The sequence below is a fragment of the Neofelis nebulosa genome, chromosome 10, assembly GCF_028018385.1.
Source record: "Neofelis nebulosa isolate mNeoNeb1 chromosome 10, mNeoNeb1.pri, whole genome shotgun sequence".
NCBI lineage: Eukaryota > Metazoa > Chordata > Mammalia > Carnivora > Felidae > Neofelis > Neofelis nebulosa.
The window spans coordinates 112,759,420-112,782,134 of NC_080791.1; the positions used below are offsets into that span (position 1 = coordinate 112,759,420).

The following is a 22,715-nucleotide window of genomic DNA, read 5'->3' on the forward strand; positions in this document are numbered from 1 at the left end:
AGGAGGTGGTCACGTGACCCCCCCCAACCTTAGTGCAACTTCCCAGTGTCCCCCCACCACCACATGCAGCAGAGAAGACAGCACAACGGGACAGATCCTGGGACTCGGCTCACAACATTAGCACGGGGTGGAAGGTCATGGGAGAAACGAAATCGCCTTGACCTTGCACTAAAATCCATGTGGATTTCAAGGACACAAGGCACAAGCAAATAGTTTGGGTTTTGAGTCGCTAAACAAAACGATTCAGGAAAGTGCCTCGTGGGAATAAGGAACAGAGGTGCCCGTTGAGCGCATTTCATCGGTTTCCCAGAAAATATGCAAAACCAGAACCGGATGTCCCCAAAATGTCAGACTGCCTCTGCCGCTGGTCTGCCCACCAGCCCGGAAGCAGCTGCTTCGGTAAGAGCACGACTAGGACAGAGCACGCGGTCTTCTGCAAGGTGCTCACCACGCCATCTCAAATTGTGCGTGAGAAGGTGTCCGTCCCTCTCCGTCTACACCGCTGAATGAGTGAGCTCGACGTGCACGAGATCGACGTGCATTCCCTACAAAGTACATGAGACACTCGTCGTCTGGGGGAGGACAGCCGGGGCTTCAGACAAGGCACAAGGTCACTTTCAGGAGCCGAGTGATCCCCCAGGGGACACGCAAGGCCACACGCTGGGCGCTGTAGAATCACAGAGCGAAGGGCTTGAAGACACAAGAAGCATCGCCAGGCAGAACTTACGGGACTCTGCCTGCGAGGCAGCCACAGCCCGATGCTTTGAAACGCGGTCCCTGTTTCCTGCTTCGGTCGTCTTCCTCCTGCTTTTACGTCCCGCGTGGCGGTCGAGGATGAACACAGGGTCCGGTGGCCAAGGGCAACCTGCGCTGACCCTTACCAGCCACGGGACCCAGTGTTCCTGAAGGGCAGCCACAGGAGAAACGACTGCCGATGACGTGAGTTAGGGTCAGTGCCAGGCGGGCAGAGAGCTGCACCCACGGAAAGGCAGCCCACGCCACGGCACTCCACCTTGACGGATTCCACCTCTTCCCGCCCCCTTGCCCTCCGACTTCCTGCGTGTATTAACGCTAGACGCCAGTCTTTCAGAAGACCTCTCCTCACCATTTCCTCGTCTCCTGATTCCTCACGCCCTGTGTCCGGGCATCTGACCAGCAGCCTAGAGACAACACAACTGCGACCCACGTGGGGAGAAAGGCCACCTCTCCACATATGCGGGGGGCTGGAAGGCCTGCCTGCAACCCCAAGGAAGTCCCTTTGGGGGAGGAGCTTCCGGGAGGCAGGAAGGACTCATCAATACCTCCGTGTGCCAGCCAGAGTTCCCCGGGGGACACGCCCATAGGACGTGTGTGTGGACACGCAATTGAGAGGAGCTGCGGGGCCAGACAAGTCCGAAATCTGTAGGACAGGCCGGCAACCTGGGAACTCAGGCAGATGTTATACGTTACGGTCGTTTTTTTTTTAACATTTTTTTAAAGTTTATTTATTTTTGAGAGAGAGAGACAGAGCATGAGCTGGGGAGGGACAGAGAGAGAGGGAGACTCAGAATCCGCAGCGGGTTCCGGGCCCCGAGCCGTCAGCCCAGAGCCCGACGCGGGGCTCGAACCCACAAGCTCTCCATTACAGTCTTGAGGCAGAATTTCGTCTTCTCTGGGAAACCTCTTTCCTTTTTTCCTTTAAGGCTTCCCGCTGATTAGATGAGGCCCGCCTACATTACGGAGGGTTCATCGCCTTCACTTAACTGGCGGGAGACATGGTTTAACCATGCCTGCAATGCACCTTCGCAGCAATGCCCACGCTACTGTTCTTAGATAGCTGGGTGTGAGCGCCTAGCCAAGCTGGGCAGCAGACCGGCCACCAGGAGCTGCCCGACCTGCGTTCCATCTTCACGTAGACCATCCACGTCTTCAGACTTCCTTCCGTTCCGTTTGTCTTCAAAATCGGGATACGTTGTTTTTTGCTCCCTCGGGCTGAACGGTCCAAGGCACAAAGGACCCCTAACGTTGCTCGCTCCGAGCCAGGAGGCAAGGTGTGCTACGGAAAGTGTGCCGAGCGCTGGACTGGAGGTCCGGAGGCCTGGAGACCACAACCCCAGCCACTCGCTCACTTCGCATCCCAGTGCGTCCACCTCTCTATAGTCCCATTTCGTCTATGAATCGGGCACAAAAATGACTACCTCATTGGGATTTTGAACGTCAAATGGCAACATTCGGAAGAGTATTTGTAAGCTTTAGAATTCTGTGCAAAATCATCATCACCATCATCGCCATCGTCCCCAACATCACCACCACCATCACCACCATCATCAACGTCACCACATCATCACTTTACAGGTTAATTTTTGGCCCCTCGGATTTCAAACGGTGAAATCTTAACTCCCGAATGTTAGCGTTTGCAGAGAGGGCTTTTAACGTTAAATGTGGTCATAAGGGTGGGACCCCAGTTGGATGGAATTATTGCTTCCACAAGGAAAGGGTTAGGCAGCAGAAAGCCCCTCCTGTCTCTACATATGCACAGAGGAAAGACCAGCGAGTAGGTGGCCATCTTTCAGCCAGGAGGAGAGCCTCGCCCGAAACTACATTTTCTGGCACCGTGACCCTAGACTTCCAGCCTCCAACACCGCGTGAAATAAACATCTGTCGTCTACGCCTGTGGCGTTCGGCTACGGCTGCCGGAGCTGACCGAGGCCACCGCCAACATCACTGTCTAATCTACACCCAGGGGCCACTGTAAGCGCCTCTCCTCCTCCTCCTCCTCCTCCTCCTCCTTCCTTTCCTTCAAGAATCATCTCTCTTGGGATTCTCAAACCCAAGCAGGCACCAGGATCTGAGAGGGCTCCTCAGAACCCAGGACACCAAGCCCTGCCCTTGAGCTTCTGACTCCGTGGGACCAGGGTCGGGGAGGGCTGCGCATCCGCATTTTCCCTCAAGTCCTGGAGTGTCACCGATGCTGCTGGTTGAGCGTTTGGAGGAAACCATGAAGCAAATGTTTGGCCAGATGAACTCATGGAACGGGCCACGATCTCTCAGAACGGCAGCCGAGGAGCACGAGTGTTTTGCAGGGAGCGCATCTAATCCTCTCAAAGGGCGCAGCGAACCATCGCTTCAGCCACACTCTGGACGGTAAGGGGTTCCTCTTCCACAACCGGGAGGCGGGCACCGTGAGCGAGAATGAGAGCCGAGCACTTCGTAGGCGGGGCTCGAAGGCTGAATCGCATCTCTGCATCGTCACGGTGTGAGAAGGCAGGGGACACGAGGGAGGGACCCAGCTCCCAGAAGCCGCGGAGCCCGTCTGGGCATGAAGACCAAGTAGCCCGGACTCTGAATCCGCCGGTCACGTGAACAACGCTCGCAGCATACAGAGTCCTATCACTCAGCTGCATTTTGCTGAGTAATTTTGCATCATTATCCTTTCCATCATTATAATTTGCATTTTGCTGGGTCTTCCAGACCCATTTGGGCACTTGACTGATTATCAAAGGAGAGACAGATGGCCTGGCCTCGGAGCTGGTGCCGCCCTGCTCCCGGGAGCGTGTACCAAGCATCCTGCCAGGACTCCCGTAAGGGGTGTCCCGTCCCAGGGGATTGCTGCGATGACGCTTCAGCGGAGGGCGGGGGGGGGACCCACGGGGGAGGCCACCTATGTGCCTTTGGTCCTGGACGCCACCCACGGCTACTTTCCGGGAGCACCCCGTGTCAGTTACCAGGCACTGCCCCAGAGTCGGAAACGGGTCTTCTTTATCCCCAAAGGGCTCACCGCGAAACAAGAACATCAGCTTTCCTTTTCTAAGCAGCTGAAGCAAAGGACCAAAGAAATGTTATTTAATGACAAAAAAAGAAATCTTTAAACCAGGACCACCAGCAAGCCACAGCAAGGCCCTCGGGGGCAGACGCAGGCAAGTGGAAGGTGCCACCGTGGCCCCTAAGCACCCCCGGCAAGAGGACGCTTCCCGGGACGGTAAGGGCGGCCTTCTCAGACCCGTTAACAAACCGGAAGTCACGTCCACGACCCGTTTTGCTGTAAATGCCTGAAAGCCACAAGATTCGAGACCACAATCCAGGCCCACCGCCGTGGGTCAACGACGGTAACCTCACGGGTGGTTTTTAAACAGCCAGCCCAGGCTCCGGAGCAGACTGGCTCATTCTCAAGACGTCAAACCCGCCCTTATGAGCAAGGCCTGGGAAGGGTGCGCACCAGTTCCGAGTCGGAGACCTCCTGGCTCGGTAAGAGGTAAAAATCACCTCCAAATAAAAATGACGGTCACTTGGGTTTTCCTGCAAGTGGAGACATCCGACCACATTCGGGGTCAAACAGCATTTCTGTAACTTAGCCCCGCCCCCCCTACACACACAAATCTGTTTTCGCCCTAAACCATCCGGTCAGCTGCATCGAAATCATCCATCCAACAGGATTTTTACTCAGCTGGAAAGGGGAACAAGGCACCCCGAGAGCGACCACGCGGACGGCCCTCAGACACAACCCGCGGAGAGAAAGAAGCCGGACACAGAGGCCACACGGTGTGTGGATCCTTTTCTACGGAATGTCCAGAACGGGCAAATCCACGGACAGGAAGTGGATTCGTGGTTGCCGGGGGCTGGGGGTGGGGGAGAGTGGGGGGTGGTAATGAGTGGGGCGGGGGGGAGGGTTACTTTGGGGGTGATGAATCCACACAGCACTGAGGGTTGCACAACATCTGGAATGTTCTCAGGGCCCCTGAAACGCGCCCTTTGAAATGGTCAAAACGGCCGACTTTGTGTGATACATACCAGCACAATTTAACCACGAGGAGGTGGTGGCTTTGCCCTCCGCCCCGGAGCCCTGTGGCCACCGCCGGGCTGGTGTCGCCTCCCTCTGCTCCGGGACAGCAGGCCCCGTGGGGGTGCCAGACGACGGCAGGCCGCCTCCCCACGGCAGAGCCACAAAGCGCCCCCCTTGCAATCGGCCCGCAGAGGCTGTTCGCACGCCCAGAGGGATGAATGGCTGCGGGCTCCCGCCGCTCTGCCCACCGGGAAGGAGGGCTGCGTCCGGACGGGCAAACCGAAAAGCACCAGCGGCTCCGGCGTGAAGGGGCGCAGGCTCCCAACCAGGCAACATCCCCGCGAGACGGGCCGACCTCGTGCTGGACACACGGGTCCGTGCAGAAACCGCGTGGCCTCCCGCGACGGCGCACGCACGGGTGGTGCGGCTCTGGGCGCTCCTCTTACCTGAAACGGGGTCTGGCTGTTGTAGTTCTTGAGTTCCTTGTTCCCGCCTCGGAACAGCAGCACTCTGGCACAGCTGTCCTGCAGGGGGGAGAAGAGAAGCCCGTTTGTAGGCCGGTGGCACAGACGTCCTCCAAAGGGACACGCTCCGAGGCTCCGCGCACAAGAAATCCGGGACGTGACGCAGGTCTGCAGGGGGCGCCTCCGGTCACGGGGGCGGTGAGGAAGAGGGTGAGCGCAGGGGGGTGGGGAGGACGGGGGTGAGCGCGGGGGGGGGGTGAGGATGGGGGTGAGCGCAGGGGCGGCTCCAGTCACCAGGGCGGTGAGGACGAAGGGGAACGAACGGCCCCGCACCCTCCCGGGTGACGCTTAACTTCTCTAAACACTTTGGGATGACAGCTTGGCAGAACCTACGAAAATGCATAACGTGTGCACCCCACGGCCGAACCCCTCCCCGCCTGAGGGCCGTGTGCTACAGAATGTCTCGTGCGTGTGTGTAAAATAGAGGGAAAACACGTCAGTAACGCACAGAAAGAGAAGACCTGGACACGGCATAAATGTTCTGCGATAAGGGAAGCGGGAATACATTCCAGAACGTTCTCCGCCTGGAAAGTTGTAGGAAAAAAACAAGGTAGAGCCACAAAGCCTGACAAGAAATAGACCCAAGAACTTCCAAGCCAAACAAGTCTCAGAACAACAATACGGCTTAATGAATTTCCTTCATGCTTTAAAAGCCTCTGTGTTGTAGCCAAGTGGAGAGCCAGTCTGGAGGGAGCGTCCCGGGGCGCAAGGGAGAAAGCGTCAGGGAGTCAACGGGGGGAAGCTTTTTTTATTATTTCCCATACTTGCATTTTTTGATGTTTCTTAAAGGCAGCCAATATTCACGTTGTGTGTGTGTTTTTTACAATGAAAATAAGTCTATTCCTGTCCGTTTATGGAGCACCTACTATTTGCACACCGGTGTGCATGCACCCTGCAGGACGGAGCCTGCCGACAGCCCGGGAAGCACGAGTCACGGCCTCCCGAGTGCACCCCGGCTTCCCCGTTTTTCCCTGCAGAATCCAGAGACGACGGGTGTGACCGCCCAGGGCACCCCGCCCCAGACCTGAAGGGGACCTGTGTCCTGGGGAAAGACAGGTGCACGCTGTGGGGTCGCAGGACCTCGAGAACAGCAGAGCGAAGACAGAGTGGGCACCCATCGACAGAACGGGGCCAGAGGCTGCCCAGGGCTGGAGGGACCGAGGGAGACGTGGGCTCTCCCGGGGCGCTGCGTGGGGCGATGGAAGGACCCGGTACTCACTGTGGTCATGACTGCCAGCTGTGGGTGAGAATCCACAGAACCCTATATTTTAGAGGGGAAATTGTATGGTGTGTGAACTATTCCTCAATAAGGGCATCCTGGATCAGCACAGCAGGAAGCGAGAGCAAGAGACAGAGACAGACAGAGACAGAAGAGACAGTCACAGAGAAACAGAGACAGAGAGAGGCAGACACAGGGACAGAGACACAGGGATACAGAGACATAGACATAGAGAAAAAGAGACAGAGATAGAGACAGATAAAGAGAGACAGAGACAGAGAAACAGAGAAAGACACAGAGACAGACAAAGACACAGGGATGCAGAGATAGACACAGAGGTAGACAGAGAAAGGGAAACAGAGACAGAGAGAGACAGACGCACACAGAGAGTCAGAGGGACAGGGCACCACACGGACGGAAGTTTCCATTCCAGGACAGTGACGCCAAGCCAGAGCAGAGCAGGGTCTGGAGAAGCAGATGTGACCTCTCAGGAGCCAGCTGGGTACCCCCCGGCCCCGTGACCCGGGCAAGGGGCCCCGGGGACCTCCGCTGTGCTGATGTTAAGGGGAGGCCACACAGAGGAGGCGGGGACCCTAGCTCTGTGTGCTGCAGGCAGGGGAGGCATCCCAGCACCATGAGCCACTTCTAAGACACGGGTGCGGGCGGATCTGAGTCCTGCAGAAAGGATTTCCCGGCCCCTGTGCTCCCACCCGCGCCCAGGTCCCAGGGCCCCAGGGGCAGCTCGGGGCTGACCGCGGTGGCTGTCTGCATCGCTGTGGATGCTCTGTCGCACTGATTTTCTCCCCCCCGCATGTGCTCGTGTAAAACTTTGAGTAACTCGAAAAGTTTAAGAAAACCGGAAAAGACGTATCTGTGCTTGGGAAACAAAATCTTTCAGATGCGGGATGCCATTACATCCAGGGTTAAAAAAAATGAAAGCCGGCATGTCAGGTGGTGACAAGCCCTGGACAGCCAGCCCGAGGCCAGAGCCCAGGACAGAGGCAGGTGCCATTTTATTCCAGGATCTCAAACTACACTTGCGGGGGGGAGTGGGGAAGGGCGACTGGAATCCCGCACAGCTGGTGCTGTAAGGAGGTTTTATTAGGACACAGGCCCCCAGGCTCTCTGGTCCTGCCCCAGCCCTACCCACCCTGCCTGGCTCCTGGAGCCTGCCCAGCATCCACCCTCCCGCTGTGAATTAGCCTAGCTGGGTCCTGTTACTGACAACCCAAAGGAAGTCAATTAAATTACTTACACAACAGCATCATCATGCCAGAGTGAGCAAGATGTCTGTGGTGACAGAGGAGAGGGTATTTGAGGAAACTGAGGCAGAGAAGGGAACTGGGGCAGGAGAACGTTGGTGGGGGCACATAAGAGACAAGAGAGCATGAGTCCCCTGGGGTGGCAAGCAGGGGACCGCAGCTGGGACTCAAGGGACACGAATGTGGCTGGGAGCAGGGAGGGGGATCTCCCCTGAGCCACACAGGCCGCCCCGTGTGCCCTGGCCCCGCTCAAGGGCGTGAATGAGCAGCCTGGAAGGACCACCAGCCAACAGTTCCCAGAGGCAACAACCAGGACCGGACAGCCCCGCAGGACCCCCGATTCTGCAGGTCCTTGTAAACGCTCCCTACTTGCTAAGTAAGCACATTCACCGAAAAGTCCCATCAGAAGCGCTGAGAATAAATCCTCGCCATTCACACCCTCCCAGGTGGGATCCAGCCAGGGTCCCTTCCTACAAAGGGAGTGTGTGCAAGTCAGCATTAACCCGCCCAGAGACACGGTCCGTCACTCTAGTCTCTGCCCGACTTCCACGTGAGACCACGTCCCACAGCCGTCTCACGATTAAAGGGTAAACGGTTCGTCCGGCTTACTAACAATTATACCGTGTGTGTGCGCGTGCGTGTGTGCACAGACGTGGGCGTGCGAGTGTGTGTGCACGTGTGTGCTCTGCCGTGCAGCATCCCTGCTATGGGCTAACAGGAGGCCCATTTCACAGACAAGGCAGCAGAGGCCCGGAACGTTTAACTGAAAAACCGCGGCTTCAGAAAGGGAGAAGACGAGTAAGCCGTGGCCCAGAGGAGGGCTGAGGGGGACCCGGCTGCTCCCTCCAATGGCTGCCGGCTGCCACGTTCCTCCCCGAGGCGCCTCCTCTGGGATACACCGAGGTGTGTTTCCATCCTCTTAGGTAAGTCAGTCGAGTAGAGACGAAGCAGTCTACATTTTTTTTTTTTTGACAGCCAAAGCATCAGGAAGAATATCGTCTTCACTGCCAATTATCTTCTGGGCAAAACCTTTCAGAGACACTTAACCAAACTACCTCCCACCTCCCTGAGGATCTCTGAGGTTTGCTCAGCCCCCAGCCAAGGCAGGCCATTCCTCTGGGTCACCACCTGCTGCAGGAGCCCGGATGTCACCAATTTTCACTTTATACACGAAGAAACAGGCCCAGAAATCACATCCGTTCGTGCCTAAACCAGTGGACGCTGACTGTCAGCCGGGCCAAGTACCGCTCTGGCTCCCAGGGACACAGAGCACCATGCAAATGATAAAAGAGGGTCATGTGACAGAGAGAGGGAGGGCAGGTGGTCAGGGAAGGACCCTGAGGAGGGGGTCCCTAAGCTGAGCCCTAAACCAAAGAAGGGCTGGATGACAATCAAGGGAAGTGTTCCCAGCAGAGGGAGCAGCAAATGCAAAGGCCCTGGTCTGGGCTACAGGCAGCTGGGGCAGGGGGCAAGTGATGGGGGCACAGGAGCAGGTGACAAGTGTACAGGGGCAGGTGACAGGTGATGGGTGCACAGAGGCAGGTGACAGGGGCACAGGGGCAGGTGATGGGTGCACAGGGGCAGGAGATGGGTGCACAGGGTGACAGGTGCACAGGGGAAGGTGACAGGTGACGGGTGCACAGAGGCAGGTGACAGGTGCACAAAGGCAGGTGACAGGGGCACAGGGGCAGGTGAGGGGTGCACAGGGGCAGGTGACAGGTTACAGGTACACAGGGGCAGGTGACAGATGCACAGAGGCAGGTGACAGGTGATGGGTGCACAGAGGCAGGTGACAGGGGCACAGGGGCAGGTGATGGGTGCACAGGGGCAGGTTACAGGTGCACAGGGGCAGGTGACAGGTGCACAGAGGCAGGTGACAGGATGGGTGCACAGAGGCAGGTGACAGGGGCACAGGGGCAGGTAAGGGGTGCACAGGGGCAGGTGACAGGTGATGAGTGCACAGGGGCAGGTTACAGGTGCACAGGGGCAGTGATGGGTGCACAATGGCAGGTGACAGGTACACAGCGGCAGGTGACAGATGCACAGAGGCAGGTGACAGGTGGTGGGTGCACAGAGGCAGGTTACGGGTACACAGGGGCAGGTGATGGGTGCACAGGGGCAGGTGACAGGTGATAGGTGCACAACAGCAGGTGACAGGTACACAGGGGCAGGTGACAGGTGCACAGGGTCAGGTGACGGGTGCACAGGGGCAGGAGATGGGTGCACAGGGGTGGGTGACAGAGACAGATGACGGGTGCACAGGGGCAGGAGACTGGTGATGGTGCCTAAGTGACAAGTGACAGGTGCATAGGGGCAGGGGCCTTCGGGTTTGTGTGAGGGGACCTCCCATCACAGGGACACCAGCAGACGTGCGCGGTGCAAAGCCACTCTGGTTTCCACGGAAAGTGCATCAGAGAGAAGCAAGCCTGAGGGGATGACCAGCCGGGGGCGGCCATCAGGGGAAAGACATCAGCCGCCAAGGGCGGGAGGGGCAGCAGGGAGCTGAGGCTGCCTGGGGCCAGAAGTGGCCGCGGGGAGCAGGAGGGCAGCCGGGACTTCAGGAAGCCATGGAGAGAAGGGGGCTATTTACACGGTGGGAGGAGCCACCTACGTGTTTTCTATGAGGCACCACCGCCAGAGCTCAGGGCAGAGGTGTTCTCTAGAAAGTACCAAAGGCCACAGATAGGTCTGCCTGGGGTCACCATGGAGACAACGTGGGTCACAGCACCGTGCGGCACATGGGGGTGGCCAGCTGCCGGAGCAGGAGGGATGGAAACCTGATGGAGGGGCAGGTGAGGAAGCTCCAGGGAGCCCCCGGGGAAGGTCAGCGGGGTCCGCACACAAGCAAACGGGCAGACGAAAGAGGAGACGGGACAGGGCGGCGAGATGCCGGTTACGGGTTTGCCCAAAACCGCCCAGTCAAGGCCACGGCCTCAAGGCCACAGCCAGGGATTGAATTCCGGATTTGCAAGTCCCACCCGTGTTTTCATCTCTATGGCACGGAGGCGATCTCCCCGTCAATGTCACAGATGTGATTGGCCAAATACCCTAAACTGTAAGTCGGGGACTCGTCCCCAGTTTGAAACGAGCCTGTGTGGCTGGACGGAAATCTGAGAGGTAACATGCACGTAGTCAGGGGAAAAGAAAGGTACAATGAGTCGGGAGATTGAAATCTCCAGAGCAGCTGGAACGCGGCCCCCCAAAGACCACACCTGACCGTGCTGTGGCCCACGGTGCCGTGGCCTGACGTGTGTCCGGGAGCCCCATCCCCACCAGGCCAAGGGCCACAGGAATCTGTCCCCGCAGCCTGGCAGCGACAAAATACAGGGCAAGTTGGGGGCCCAGCGTTGCCCTTACATAGCCGAGCTGCCTGGGCCAAGTTCCATCTCCTGACACTTGTAAGGCAATGTCAACCAATGGCACCCACCACAGGTTCACTGGGGGGATCTAAAGGGACAGTCCCTGGGCGCCTGGGTGGCTCAGTCAGGTGGGCGTCCGACTTCGGCTCAGGTCATGATCTCAGTTCGTGAGTTCAAGCCCTGTGTCGGGCTGCTTTGGATTCTGTGTCTCCCTCTCTCTCTCTGCCCTTCCCCAGCTCGCATTCTGTCTCTCTCTCTCTCTGTCTCTCTCTCTCTCCCCCAAAAGTAAGTAAAAACATACAGATAGATAGATAGATAGATAGACAGACAGACAGACAAATGGAAAGTCCCTGTGGACGCCCTCCTTCAGCAAGACACAGCCCCCCCAGAGCCCCTGAGGACGACCACCCTGTGATGACCCCGTGGAGGCAGCCACCATGCTGACGGGCACTCCACTGACACCAGAAGGGGCACAGAGATGGCAGCCCGTCTCTTCCTACCTCGGCTGCCGCCGGAATAAGAGGCAGGATTATTTCTCCTCCTCCACACAAATTGGTCTGGCCCAGTAACCTCTGAGATTTAAGACCCCCTCCCTTCCTTCATCATCGGAGCCCAAAAAACAAACACCAGGCTGCCTGCCTCCCTCTGGGGCTCCAGGAAAGCCAGCACGAGGCTGAGGGACCTGGCAGGCTAGACACAATTTGCTGCTTCCAATCAAAGCCCCAGTTAGTTGATTTCATGAGAGAAGAGAATATTCTGATCGCAGTGTATTCTATTAGAAGTGTGCGGACGAGGCCTGCCCAAAATTGATAAAACACACACATCAAATTCATAAACCTGGATGCTTTCAGAGTTCACGGGCAGAGGCTTGGCAAAAGGCAAGTTAGCAGCAGCGGTGGGACTATCGGCCTCTGGCCACGAGAGCCAGCATTTTCGGCACCGTCGTCACCACGAACACCTTCACCTTTACCAGCATCATCACCATCATCCCCATCGTCCCCATGACAGTCACCATTTACCCAGCATCCACCGTGTGGCTGATATACCACCTGTCTGTTATGTCTCTTAGCAACCCTGGGAGTTAGGGAGGATTGTGCCTACATTACCAAAGGGGGAATTCAGAGCCCAAGAGAGACAGGACTGTGCCCCAGACAACGCAGCAAGGTCACGGTTTAGGCCACATGGAGCCCAGACTGCCATGTCTCCCTGCTCCGAAAGTTCACTTCACTGTGGCTGTTCCTTAAGTCCTTTCCCCGCAGCCTATTCTGACCTCCTGACACGGTGTCCCCACCCCTGGAGCAGTCTATGATTTCCCAGAGTGCTCTGGATGTGCTCCTTGGACGCCCCCTTCTGCTTAAAGTTGCAAAGTGGTTCCTCTGGCCTGCGCTGAGCCCGGCCTGGTGCCACAGGCGAAGCACACATGGGTAGAAAGGAGGAGCTCGGCACAGTGGTGACAGACGAGGGGACGGGGCTCTGGTCAAGTCCAATGGAGGTACGTGCGGGACAAAGACTAGGAGACTCCGCTGCTCCTAGAAGTTCATCACAGGTGCCTGGAGGACGTGGCTACGGGGCTGTATCTCTCTGAGTCACGCTGAGATGCCGTCTGGACCACTCCTCTTGCTGCTTCAGTCAGACCCTCCCAATGGTTAGGGGAGGGCCTGAAGGAGGAGATTAAAGGCCACGCCGGCACCCCAGGGAAGGAACGAGGGATTCACGAGGCTTGATCCCAGAGCACCCGCTGACTTCCAACTGGACATGGTGTCCAGGGGCTGGGGGCCACCGAGCCCCGAGCCTGTGACCCTCCACAACAGCCCCTGGAAGGTAATGCAAGCGGGGACAATGCGATGCATAACAGGTGACTGAACCTCAGCATCTGGACCCGTGCTGCAGAGCCGGGATGTGAAGGCAGGAGCGGCCAAGGGCTGATCTCAGGACCCTGGAGAGGGCACGGCTCTCACCCACGGGGCCCCCTGGCACACGGGGAGGAAGTCGCTCAGCTCTGGAGCAGGGAGTCCGTCTACACGCATGTCTGGGGAGGGTGTAGATGCAGTCTTCCCGGCCCGGGCTTGGCAAATACGGCCCACGGCCCAACTCAGCCTGTCCTGCCGGTCTTACAAGTCAAGTTGGGTCGGCCAGAGCCACACTCATCCACCCATACATCGCCCGTTGCCAAGTTCATACCGCAGCGGTGGGGGGGAGTAGCCGTGACAAAGCCCGTGCGGCCCACAGAGCTGAAAATATTTACTAAGTGGCCCTTCACAGAAAATGTTTGCTCCTACGAGAAAATACCTGGGAGGAAAATCCTCCTCAGGCCCCTGAGGTAAGGGTCTTCCGGAAGCCGTCAGCTGAGAGGTAGGGACGGGTATGGGACCGGTAGAGTGATGCCCTCTGTAAGTCAGAGTAGAAGTGAGATGTTTTAGCCTTTCCTAATAAAATGCCACCGGCACCTTCAGAGACCATCTTGTCCACAATTATTTCAAGTGACAGAAAACATTTTTCCTGTTTTTTTTTTTGTTTTTGTTTTTGTTTTTTAATTCGTGATAAAATATGCTTGAAATCTACCGGGGAAAATTCTTCCCCTCTAAGGCAGTAATTAAGAAGCACATGTTGGCACAGCTGTTTTGCCAGCCACGGCCAAGCCTCACAATGTGCGTTTCCCTGGTGCAGCCCAGCGAGGTAGCTCCCTGCTCCTAAAGCCGTCCCGACATCCAAATGCCGTGTGGCATCGACCGACCCAGCTGCACGCAAATCCCGCCGATACGATTCCATTGAGGAGGAGGCTGCAGCTGAAACCCCACCCCACCCCACCCTCCTCTGGCTGAGCCGCTCTGCTGTGCCAGACAAGGAAAACACCCTAAAAGATGGCAGTTTATGCCTCTGAGAAGGTGGGTCCAAGGGGGTCCAACGGGCAAGGCATAACCACGGCCCGGTCCTGGGAAGTCCACCCTGGTTATCTTGCAAACAAGGGCGCAGAACAAAACGACACGACTAATGTTGCCAGGGACCCATCAAGAGAAGGCTTGACCAAGGGCGGGATATCTGAGTTGGGTCTGGGAGGACGCATAGGAGTTTTCCAGGGCAGAGAATCTAGGGACGTTTAAGAGCTAGAAGCAAGTGGGACTTCAGAGTGGCTGGAGGGGCCCAGTCTAGGGACGGCCGGCGAAAGGACACAGGTGCAGACAAAGGCCGAAGATTCCACTCAGGAAGATGACATCACACCGGGAAGACGGCGTTGACGGCAGAGAAGACGAGCAAAGTGCCCACTGCCTGGGGGCCCCCCGAAGATCTCCCCTCTGTTCCTCCAGCTGGTGGAGCCCCCCAACGTTCTGCTCAGCTCTCAGCATAGTGTCCAGACCGCACTACCCTCCAGAGTCAACGTTCCTTGAAGTCAGAGAAAGAAGAAAAGGAAGGAGGAGCTGAGAACACCTTCGATACTGGTGTCCAGGAGTCATCTGGACTTGGAGCCTCGAGGACACTGACCCTCCTCCCAGCCCCGTGCAGGGCACAGAAGCCGTGTCTTCAACCCGCCGCCTCCCAGAAGCCCCGGCCGCTTCCACGGCCCCTGGGAGCATCTCCGCTGTCTTCAGCGCCACTACGGTGCCTCCTGGAGGGACCAGCGGGGTGTCACACGGTCCTATTTAGGAGTCACGCTCCTGAAAGGCAGGGGTCGTATCCCACCCCTCAGTGCACGCCGGGCAAGCTCATCCCTGGCTTCCCGTGGTCTCCTGTCTAACACACAAGAGCGCGTGCTTTTGTTCACATCGAGGTTCCGCTCGGAGGTTCAGCCCCTAAAGAACGGACAGCAGTGCCTTGAAGAGACGCCCGCACGCCCACGTGCACAGCAGCGTTGTTCACAACGGCAAGGGGTGTGGGCACCAAGTGCCCATCAAGGGATGAACGGGCAAACAAACCGTGGTCCCTGCACACAATGAAATACTATGGCGCCATGAAAAAGGACGCTCTGCCCCCTGCCACCGGTGGACCTTGAGAACGCTCCGCTCGGTGAAATGAACCAACGCAAAAGGACAAATGGGGCAGGATTCCACTGGTACGGGGTCCCCAGCAGAGCCAGATGCACAGAGACCCAAGGTAGACGGTGGGCGCGGGGGGCTGGGGAGTTGGTGCTTAAAGGGACAGAGTTTCAGTTGGGAAAATGGAAAATCCCGGAGACGGATGGGGGCTGGGTGCATAGCAACGTGAAGGTAGTTAGCGTCACTGAGCCACACGGTTAAAAATGGTCAAAATCGCAGATGTTTCTGTCGTATACGTTTTACCAGGTTAGAAAGAGAAAGCCACCGGGAGCTTGTTCGTAACGCAGCGGTGGGAAGGTTCGCCTCCGTGGCACCGTGGTCCTGTGGGAGTCCTATGGGTCCCGGAACCATCTCGGGGGCTCTATCCACCGCACCCCTCCCGTTCCTCGGGTCCCATCTGTCCCCCGCCCCCCACACGTCCCAGCAGAGAAGCCACCCTGGGGTCCCCAGGCCTGTTCTGGAAGGCAGACAGTGTGGTCGTACAGCCTAGGAAAGGGCTCTGGCCGGGCGTCCGCTCCCTTCGCTTCCCTGCGCCCTGGCTTCCTCTCTTCCACAACGGGGTAACCGTCCTCAAAGAAGCAGGTGAAGGTCGCACCTTGCTGTGGCTGGAGGCGTCTCCCCACGTTCCTACGTGAAGCCCCGACCCCCGATGCGAGGGATTTTGGAAATGGCTCTCGAGGAGGCGCTGAGGGTTCCACGCCCGGGTCCTGACGGGACAGCGCCCTTGTTGGAGGAGACACCAGAGGGCACTGATCTCTCCCCACCGCGTGAGGACACAGACAGAAGACGGCCGTCTGCAGCCGGGAGGGGCTCTCACTAGGAACCAAATCTGCCCGCGCCCTGATCCGGGACCTCCAGCCTCCAGGCCTGGGAGAACAGATGTGCGTTGTCTGGGGCCCGCCTGCGGGGCCCTGTGGTGGCCCCTGAGCCGAGTCGGACACCGCCCCGGCTTGCACGCCCACTCACCTGGTTGTAGAGGGCACAGATGTGCAGGGCCGTGTTCCCGGAGGCGTTCTGGGCCGCCATGTCCGCCCCGTAGAAGAGCAGGTGTTCCAGGTGCTGCACGTGGCCGTACCTGCAGGCCTGAAACGAGAGCCCCGCCGTCGGTCAGAAAACCGCCGCGACTCCCCAAGCTCCCCGGCAGCCGCGGCGTGGCCGACCGCAGTCCAGGCCCCAACACACGGGCACCCACAGCGCCCTGAGCCTCCGGGGGCCCACCAGACCCCTGACGGGGTACGGGGTGGGGGACCTCATGCCGGGACGAGGACGTATGCCGGGCTCCCAGGCTCCGGGACCGCAGGTCTGTGAAGGGCCCCGATGCCCCTTTCATTCAGGCCTGGGGGCCCGAAGCCCAGGGACACACGGGGCACCTCTCCCCTGGCCTTGGGGGCCGGCCCCCCAAAATGCAAACCGGGAGGCTCCGTCCCTGGCCTTGCTTACCCAAACCCCATCCCCCCCGGTGGGTGTGAAAACAGCCAGAAGGGGTGTGTCCAGCCCCTGCTGTGTCCAGGGAAGGGAGCCCCACTACTGCTATAAAATGTAACCTACCCACTAAGGGGCTTTCTGGAAGCGGGGGCCAGGCAGCCCCATGGGGAGACTTCTCCCTCCCTGAGCCCTTCAAGGAGGTAACACGTGCTATTCACAAACCACCAGGGCTCTGGGGTCAAACAGATCTGTGCCCAAGTCACGGACCTTCCATTTTCCAGAACTTTCCCCCATGAGCCTATGTCTTCACATGCAGATGTAAACCCCACTCCACACAGGGCTTTCATGAGAATCACGTAGGAAAAGGGACCCGAGAGGGCCTGCGCGATGCCTGGCGCCAGGCCGGCCCCCGCCTGCTACTCACAGGGAGCCGGGAACCCCACGCTGCGACCAGGGCGCTGCCGTCCAGCTCCCGCAGGGGGTTCAGGGTACGCCACGCGGTGTCGGGCCAGGCAGTCAGATCCAACCGGCCCCCCACCCCACCCACCCGCACTTTCCCGGCACCCCGGGAAAGGCCAGCGTGTGGCCGTCAACGGGCAGCATCGAAGGCACGAAAGCCAGTGTCCTCGTGAGACATGACAACCCGGAAGGGAGACGGGAAGGCCAGGGAGCGGGTCCCGACCCGCACTTGCTACGCCGAGGGTGGCCACTGAGGCGCGCAGCGGGAAGGACACAGGCCGGCCAGGATGGGGTGGGCAGCTCTCACTGTCGCGCATTCCGGATAACTGGGCGGACCGGGGGGCTGCCCCCGTGCACGGTCTGCGAGAAAGGGCGGTGCCTCACCGAGGAGTGGGAGATGACAGGAAAGACGTCAGACCTATGACCCGGAGGAGCTTAAACAGAAAACCCGAGAAACGCCCATCGCACTGCTGTGCTTCCCATGGAGCAAAGTCACTAATCCACGAAGCAGCGTTGTCCGGATGTGGGTGTCTGACCTGCCCTCCCTCTCGTCCTGCGCTTCCTGGGGGGCCCCCGCCGCGCTCTCAGAGGTCGGGGGGGGCCTGCCCTGCCCCACCACTGCCACGGGCACAGCCCACCGGCCTGGACAACCGGCCCCAAGCTGGGGGCACGCGGGGGCCCCGTGAGGAACAAGGCCGGAAGACCAGTCAGAAGCTTCCTTTCTTCCGGGACAGCTGGCGGAAAACCCACCGAAGCCTACAGCTGCTGGGGTCCCCCTGAAGGAGAAGGGGCACCGGGGAGAGAAAGGGAGGGAGGGAGGCCAGACACGAGACAAGGACAGACACGCACACAGCCCGTGACAGAGCCCCCCTCAACCGCAACGATGCCCGAACTTCCCAGGACACCAAGCCGGGGAAGAGTTTTTATTTCTTCTACCAGGCTGAGTTGAGATCTCTGTTCCTTAGGTCAAAGGGGCCTTGGCTCATCAGCTGTCCCCAGAGGATGGGAGCAGAAACCGCCCCCCACCACCACCGTCAGCAGCCACGATGGTGATCGTTGATGCAGGGGAGAAACACCGGCAGGTGAACGGGGGAGGGGGAAAGAACTTGTGGGAGCCTCACAGACCCCACAAAACTCTAATTACCGAAGGAAAGAGAGGAGCTCGGCAGACTCCCCCCACCCGGTCAGGCGGTCAGAGTTAACGTCGCCGGGGATGGGCAGTGTCACCCCGTGCCACCCGACACGTGAATGCCAGGAACACGATGCCGGCCCTACGGTAAGTATTCCTGCCACAACGCACACCCCGGACCTCTGCACCCGAGCTGAGGGGCAACCTCCCAAATGCCTGCCCTGTGATATCACAGGGGTCCCACGGACCCTCCCAGATGGCAGGCAATCCGTCGGGGCCCCCCGAGGGGAGTCTTTCAGTACAAGGGATGGTCGGGGGGCGGGGCGGATGGGGATTATATCTCTTCCAGATGTTTGAAACGAAAATAGTCCTGTACAATTTAGAAAGAAAAACCAGTACGTGCTTGACACAAAGACCTTGAAGCTCAGGAAAGGAAGAAATCTGTGCTCCCCCGAGATAAGCTACACTAGCTGTCCCCCGCCCCCGCCCCCCGCCGCTTTCTTTTGGAAAGGGTGTTGTCGCTTCTGGCCTTCGAGAGGCAGCTTGAAAGGGAGGCCAGAGGCCAGAAAGCTGACATCTAAGAAAGCACTTCACACTCCTGTATCTTAACCATTTTTTACCAGGCGCTTTCTGGGAAACGCATGCGTGTGGGGCTCCACCCCACATCGACTGCCTGCGAAACTCCTGGGCATGCGTACCTGGAGAAGTGTCCCCACGAGATGTGGGGTTCATCCCAGCCACGCCAACACCCGCCCCATCACTGGCCAACCCCACAATCTGCAGTTAAACTAGGGAAAAGGCCACTCCTTCCTTCAAGCGCTTTACTGCCACCTGCTGGCCACCTGCTGTGACGCAGCCACAGCCCTAAAGGCGCAGCCGGCTGAGAGGCGTCCCCGGGGTCCTGCAATGCGGTGGGAACAATGCAGAGTTCACTGCATTGCAGACGCGCAGCAAATGCCTCTGCCGGTTCTGTGCCACCAATAAAATTCCTCCAACCACGCCACGCTCAGGCATTTCTCCTACAGCCCGTGCTCACAATGTGAGCCGGGGACATCACCGCCAAATGCTCAGAAAACAACATTCGCACCCCTTCAGCCCTCACCTGGTCGGGAACTGAGGTGCCCATCGGTGCACAGACACTCTCTCGCCCAAACGCCAGCAAACGTGGCTTGCTGACTCGAGCCACTGGCTGCCCCTGGCCCTCCGTTCTGTGGCTTTCAAAGGCCAGTTGTGGCCTTGCTGCCTGCCCCAAGGGGAGTGGAGAAAACGTGCTGAACTATGTCCTCCCAAATTCCTATGTTGGAGTCCTGACCCCCCCAGCACCCCAGACCATGACCTTGTCTAAAGACAGGGGCTTTGCAGAGGTGACTGAGGTAACGACACTCAGTCTCCAGGGTGGGTCCTGATCCTGTGTGACCAGGGTCCTTGTAAGAAGAGGGGATCAGGACCCAGACACACACACAGAGACGACCCCATGAGGACACAGGAAGAGGACGGCCGTCCACACACAAGGAGAGAGGCCTCGGGAGGCCCCGGCCTGGCCCTGCCCACGCCTGGACCTCGGGGAGGCTACACGCGTCTGCTGTGTGAGCTTCCTCGTCCGTGACTTTGTTACGACTGCCCTAACCAACCAGTGTGATCAGTTCAGATCAACCACTCTGAAAGTTCCAGCCTGAAATGAGGACGCAGGAAACGTGTCATGCTAAGGACTCCAAAAGGAAAGAGGAGCTTCGACATCCTGGCACCTGCCCACTTTCCCTACAGGGTCTGTGCCTTCCAGAACATGGTGTCTGGACATTAGACGCTTCTGGAGACTTCACCTACGTCATTCCAGGAGAACGCAGGCTCTCGCTAAGGGGAGAAGGTGGTGCCCCTGCCATCTCGGTCTGGGGTCTTCACCCATCCCCTCCCCTCCTGGCGCCTCCTCCCCCCCTCAGCCCCAAGGATCGAGGCTGGCTGGAAAGACGATCATTCAGTCCCCCCGGAGGCCCACGGCAAAAGATGCCCTGATCACTTCTCCAGCGGGATCCTGGCTCAGCTGGGCAGGGTAGGGGCACGGGATACGGATCTGACGCCCCAGGTCAGTACGTCGCAGACCCCCAAAGCAAAGGTGAGGCACCTTCCTGCAGCTCCGACCGCTGGGGCCCTGGGGACTTGGCGGCTCGCGGTGCGCGGTTGGAGCCGGAGGGCTGGATTGGAGCGACAGTGCGGATGCCTCCTGCGTCCAGGGATAGGCTCCACCACCGTTCCGGGGTCCCCATGCCGACGGCCCCAGGCTGTGCTGTGCTCAGCCCAAGCAGGCGCCATGGAAATGCCGTCTCTAGGCGCACCTGTGACGCCCCCGCCCCGTGAGGCCAGGGACGCCACCTTCCCTGGCCTGAGACAGTATCCGCCCATCACCGGGGCCAGGCTTGGATGCTCCCCTGCGCGTGAAGCCCTCCCACCTGCTCCGGTCGGACCTGACCACTCCCCGTGGGAGTTCCCGGTCCACGCCTGTGCTCCCGTCAGCCCCAGGCTCCCCCGACATGGTGGGTCCCCAGCGCACCAGGGAAACCCCAGCTTAAAGGAAGACCAGAGTCCATGCCAGCCGAAGGCTAACTCCTTCAGCCAACCCACGTTCAGGAGCACGTGTGGTGCACAGGTGCAGAGCCGAGGCACCCCCGGTCCTGCCCTCGTGTGGCTGGGAGCTGGGGACGCAGCACCCACACAAACAGGCCAGGCACTACACCGTGCCATGAGCGCCCTCGGAACCTCCCCAAGGCCAGTCCCCTTGCCATGGGGGCTCAGGGAAAACTCCAAGGACCTGAGTGGGGGAGCAGGGGGAGCCGGGTGAGGGAGGGGAGCCGCGGCCATAAATTGTTGCATTTCTTCCAGGTTAAAACTCCTAATTTAAAACTTAGAATAATAAACAGCGGCCAATACACATTAAGATGAGTGACAAAAGGTCCTTTAAAGGACTGTTGAGGCAATCAAATGACATCCATAGGAAGGCCTGTGAGCAAAGCAGTGAAGTGCTCTCTGAGGGTCGCATATTATTTCTTACTGACAACAGCCAGGTAATGATGCTGGCCTGGGGCGGGGGGGGGGGGGGGGGGGGGGGGGGGTGTGTGACCACGGTTGGGCGTGGCCTGGCCAAAAGGACTGCGATGGGGGCGTGGCCGGGTGAGGATGAGTGATGGGGGCGTGGCCAGGCAAGGAAGATGGCGATGGGGGCGTGGCTGGGCTAGGAAGGCAGGGACGGGGGCGTGGCCGGGCCGGGCGAGGAAGATGGTGATGGAGGCGTGGCCAGGCGAGGAAGGCAGGGACGGGGGCGTGGCCAGGCAAGGAAGGCAGGGACGGGGGCGTGGCCAGGCGAGGAAGACACGGAGGTGTCCGGGAAGGAGGACAGGGACGGGGGCGTGGCCGGGCAAAGATGATGGTGGCCAAGAGGACAGTGCACTTACCCCTGTAAGTAACTGTAGTCAGCGCTTCACGTGAAGTTTTTCCTTTAACTGGAGAGCTCTCTCCATGAACGATCACTAAGCCAATTCTAGAGATTAGCAAACCCGCTCAGAGAGGGCAAGACGCTTGCTCAGGCGACCCAGGCAGTGTTGAGGGGCTGCTAACTCGAGGCCGGACTAAGTTGGACTGACAGTACGGGAAGGGAATCCCCCAGACCCGGGGGGGGGGGGGCGCGAAGCCCCACATCGCAGTCACCAGCGTGGGAACGGGCGGCTCCTGCACCCGCAGCTGTCCCCTCCCTGGGGGCAGCCACCCTCCCCAGAGCGCCCAGCCTCAATAACATGTCCTAGAGTCCCGACACAACCAGACCCACCGTCCTCAGGTCCCTCCAGGGTGCGGGGGAGACACACAGGAGGTCGGAACCCGATGTTCTGGGGTTGTGGGAATGCACCTGGGTGTTTTATGCTTTCTTCCCTCTGCGGCTTCGAACTTTTTGACCGTCTCCGTGTTGAGCGGTTAGAGTAATCCCGAAGAACAAAGAATGTGCAGACAAGCGGCGGACAAAAACGCACACTTCCAGACTAGGCCTGCAGGGGGCGGGCGTCCCTAGGCTCCGCGTCCGCAGGTGCGGGCTCCGCCAAGCTGTTCAGCACCTGGCCTTGGCCGGGGAAGCAGCCGGAACCGCCACAGGACCCCGCGAGCTGGCCTGGCTGTGGGCGCGCGGGATCCCCGGAAGGGCGCGGAGCCGGGCGGCTGGGACACGGCTGTCCCCACTCCAGGGTGCGAGGCACGGGGACAGACTTCTAAGGCAGAACCCGAGACCCCGGAACTCCGAGGTGCTTCTCCGGACCGCGGATGCGCGGTCGCGTTAGGGGCGGCTTCTGTGAAAGCCTGGACGCGGTAGTGCGAGCACAGCCAGGAGCAAACTCGGCTCAGGCAGCTGCTGGCCCCGCGACCTCGGGCGGGTCATTCACCCTCTCCGGGCCCGTGAACTCCTCTGAGTAATGGAGGCCAGCGGGTGTCTCCTAGGGCTGCCCCAGGGCGTGAGCGATGGGGCAAAGGAAGCAGATCAGGACGGCGGCAGAGCCGACCGGTGGTGAGAATCTC

At 59.3% G+C, this 22,715-nt stretch overlaps 1 protein-coding gene across 9 annotated transcripts in view; it reads right to left on the reverse strand.

Moving 5' to 3' along the window:
• SHANK2 (SH3 and multiple ankyrin repeat domains 2) overlaps window positions 1-22,715 on the reverse strand; it is a 497,540-nt gene that overhangs the window by 365,507 nt on the left and 109,318 nt on the right. For all 9 annotated transcript variants that reach the window (XM_058689981.1, XM_058689985.1, XM_058689980.1 and 6 more), the window contains exons 9-10: window positions 16,121-16,237; window positions 5,206-5,283 (exon numbers count right to left, since the gene is read on the reverse strand). In XM_058689981.1, the coding sequence (XP_058545964.1) occupies window positions 5,206-5,283; window positions 16,121-16,237 (195 nt within the window). The remainder of the gene's footprint in view (window positions 1-5,205; window positions 5,284-16,120; window positions 16,238-22,715) is intronic.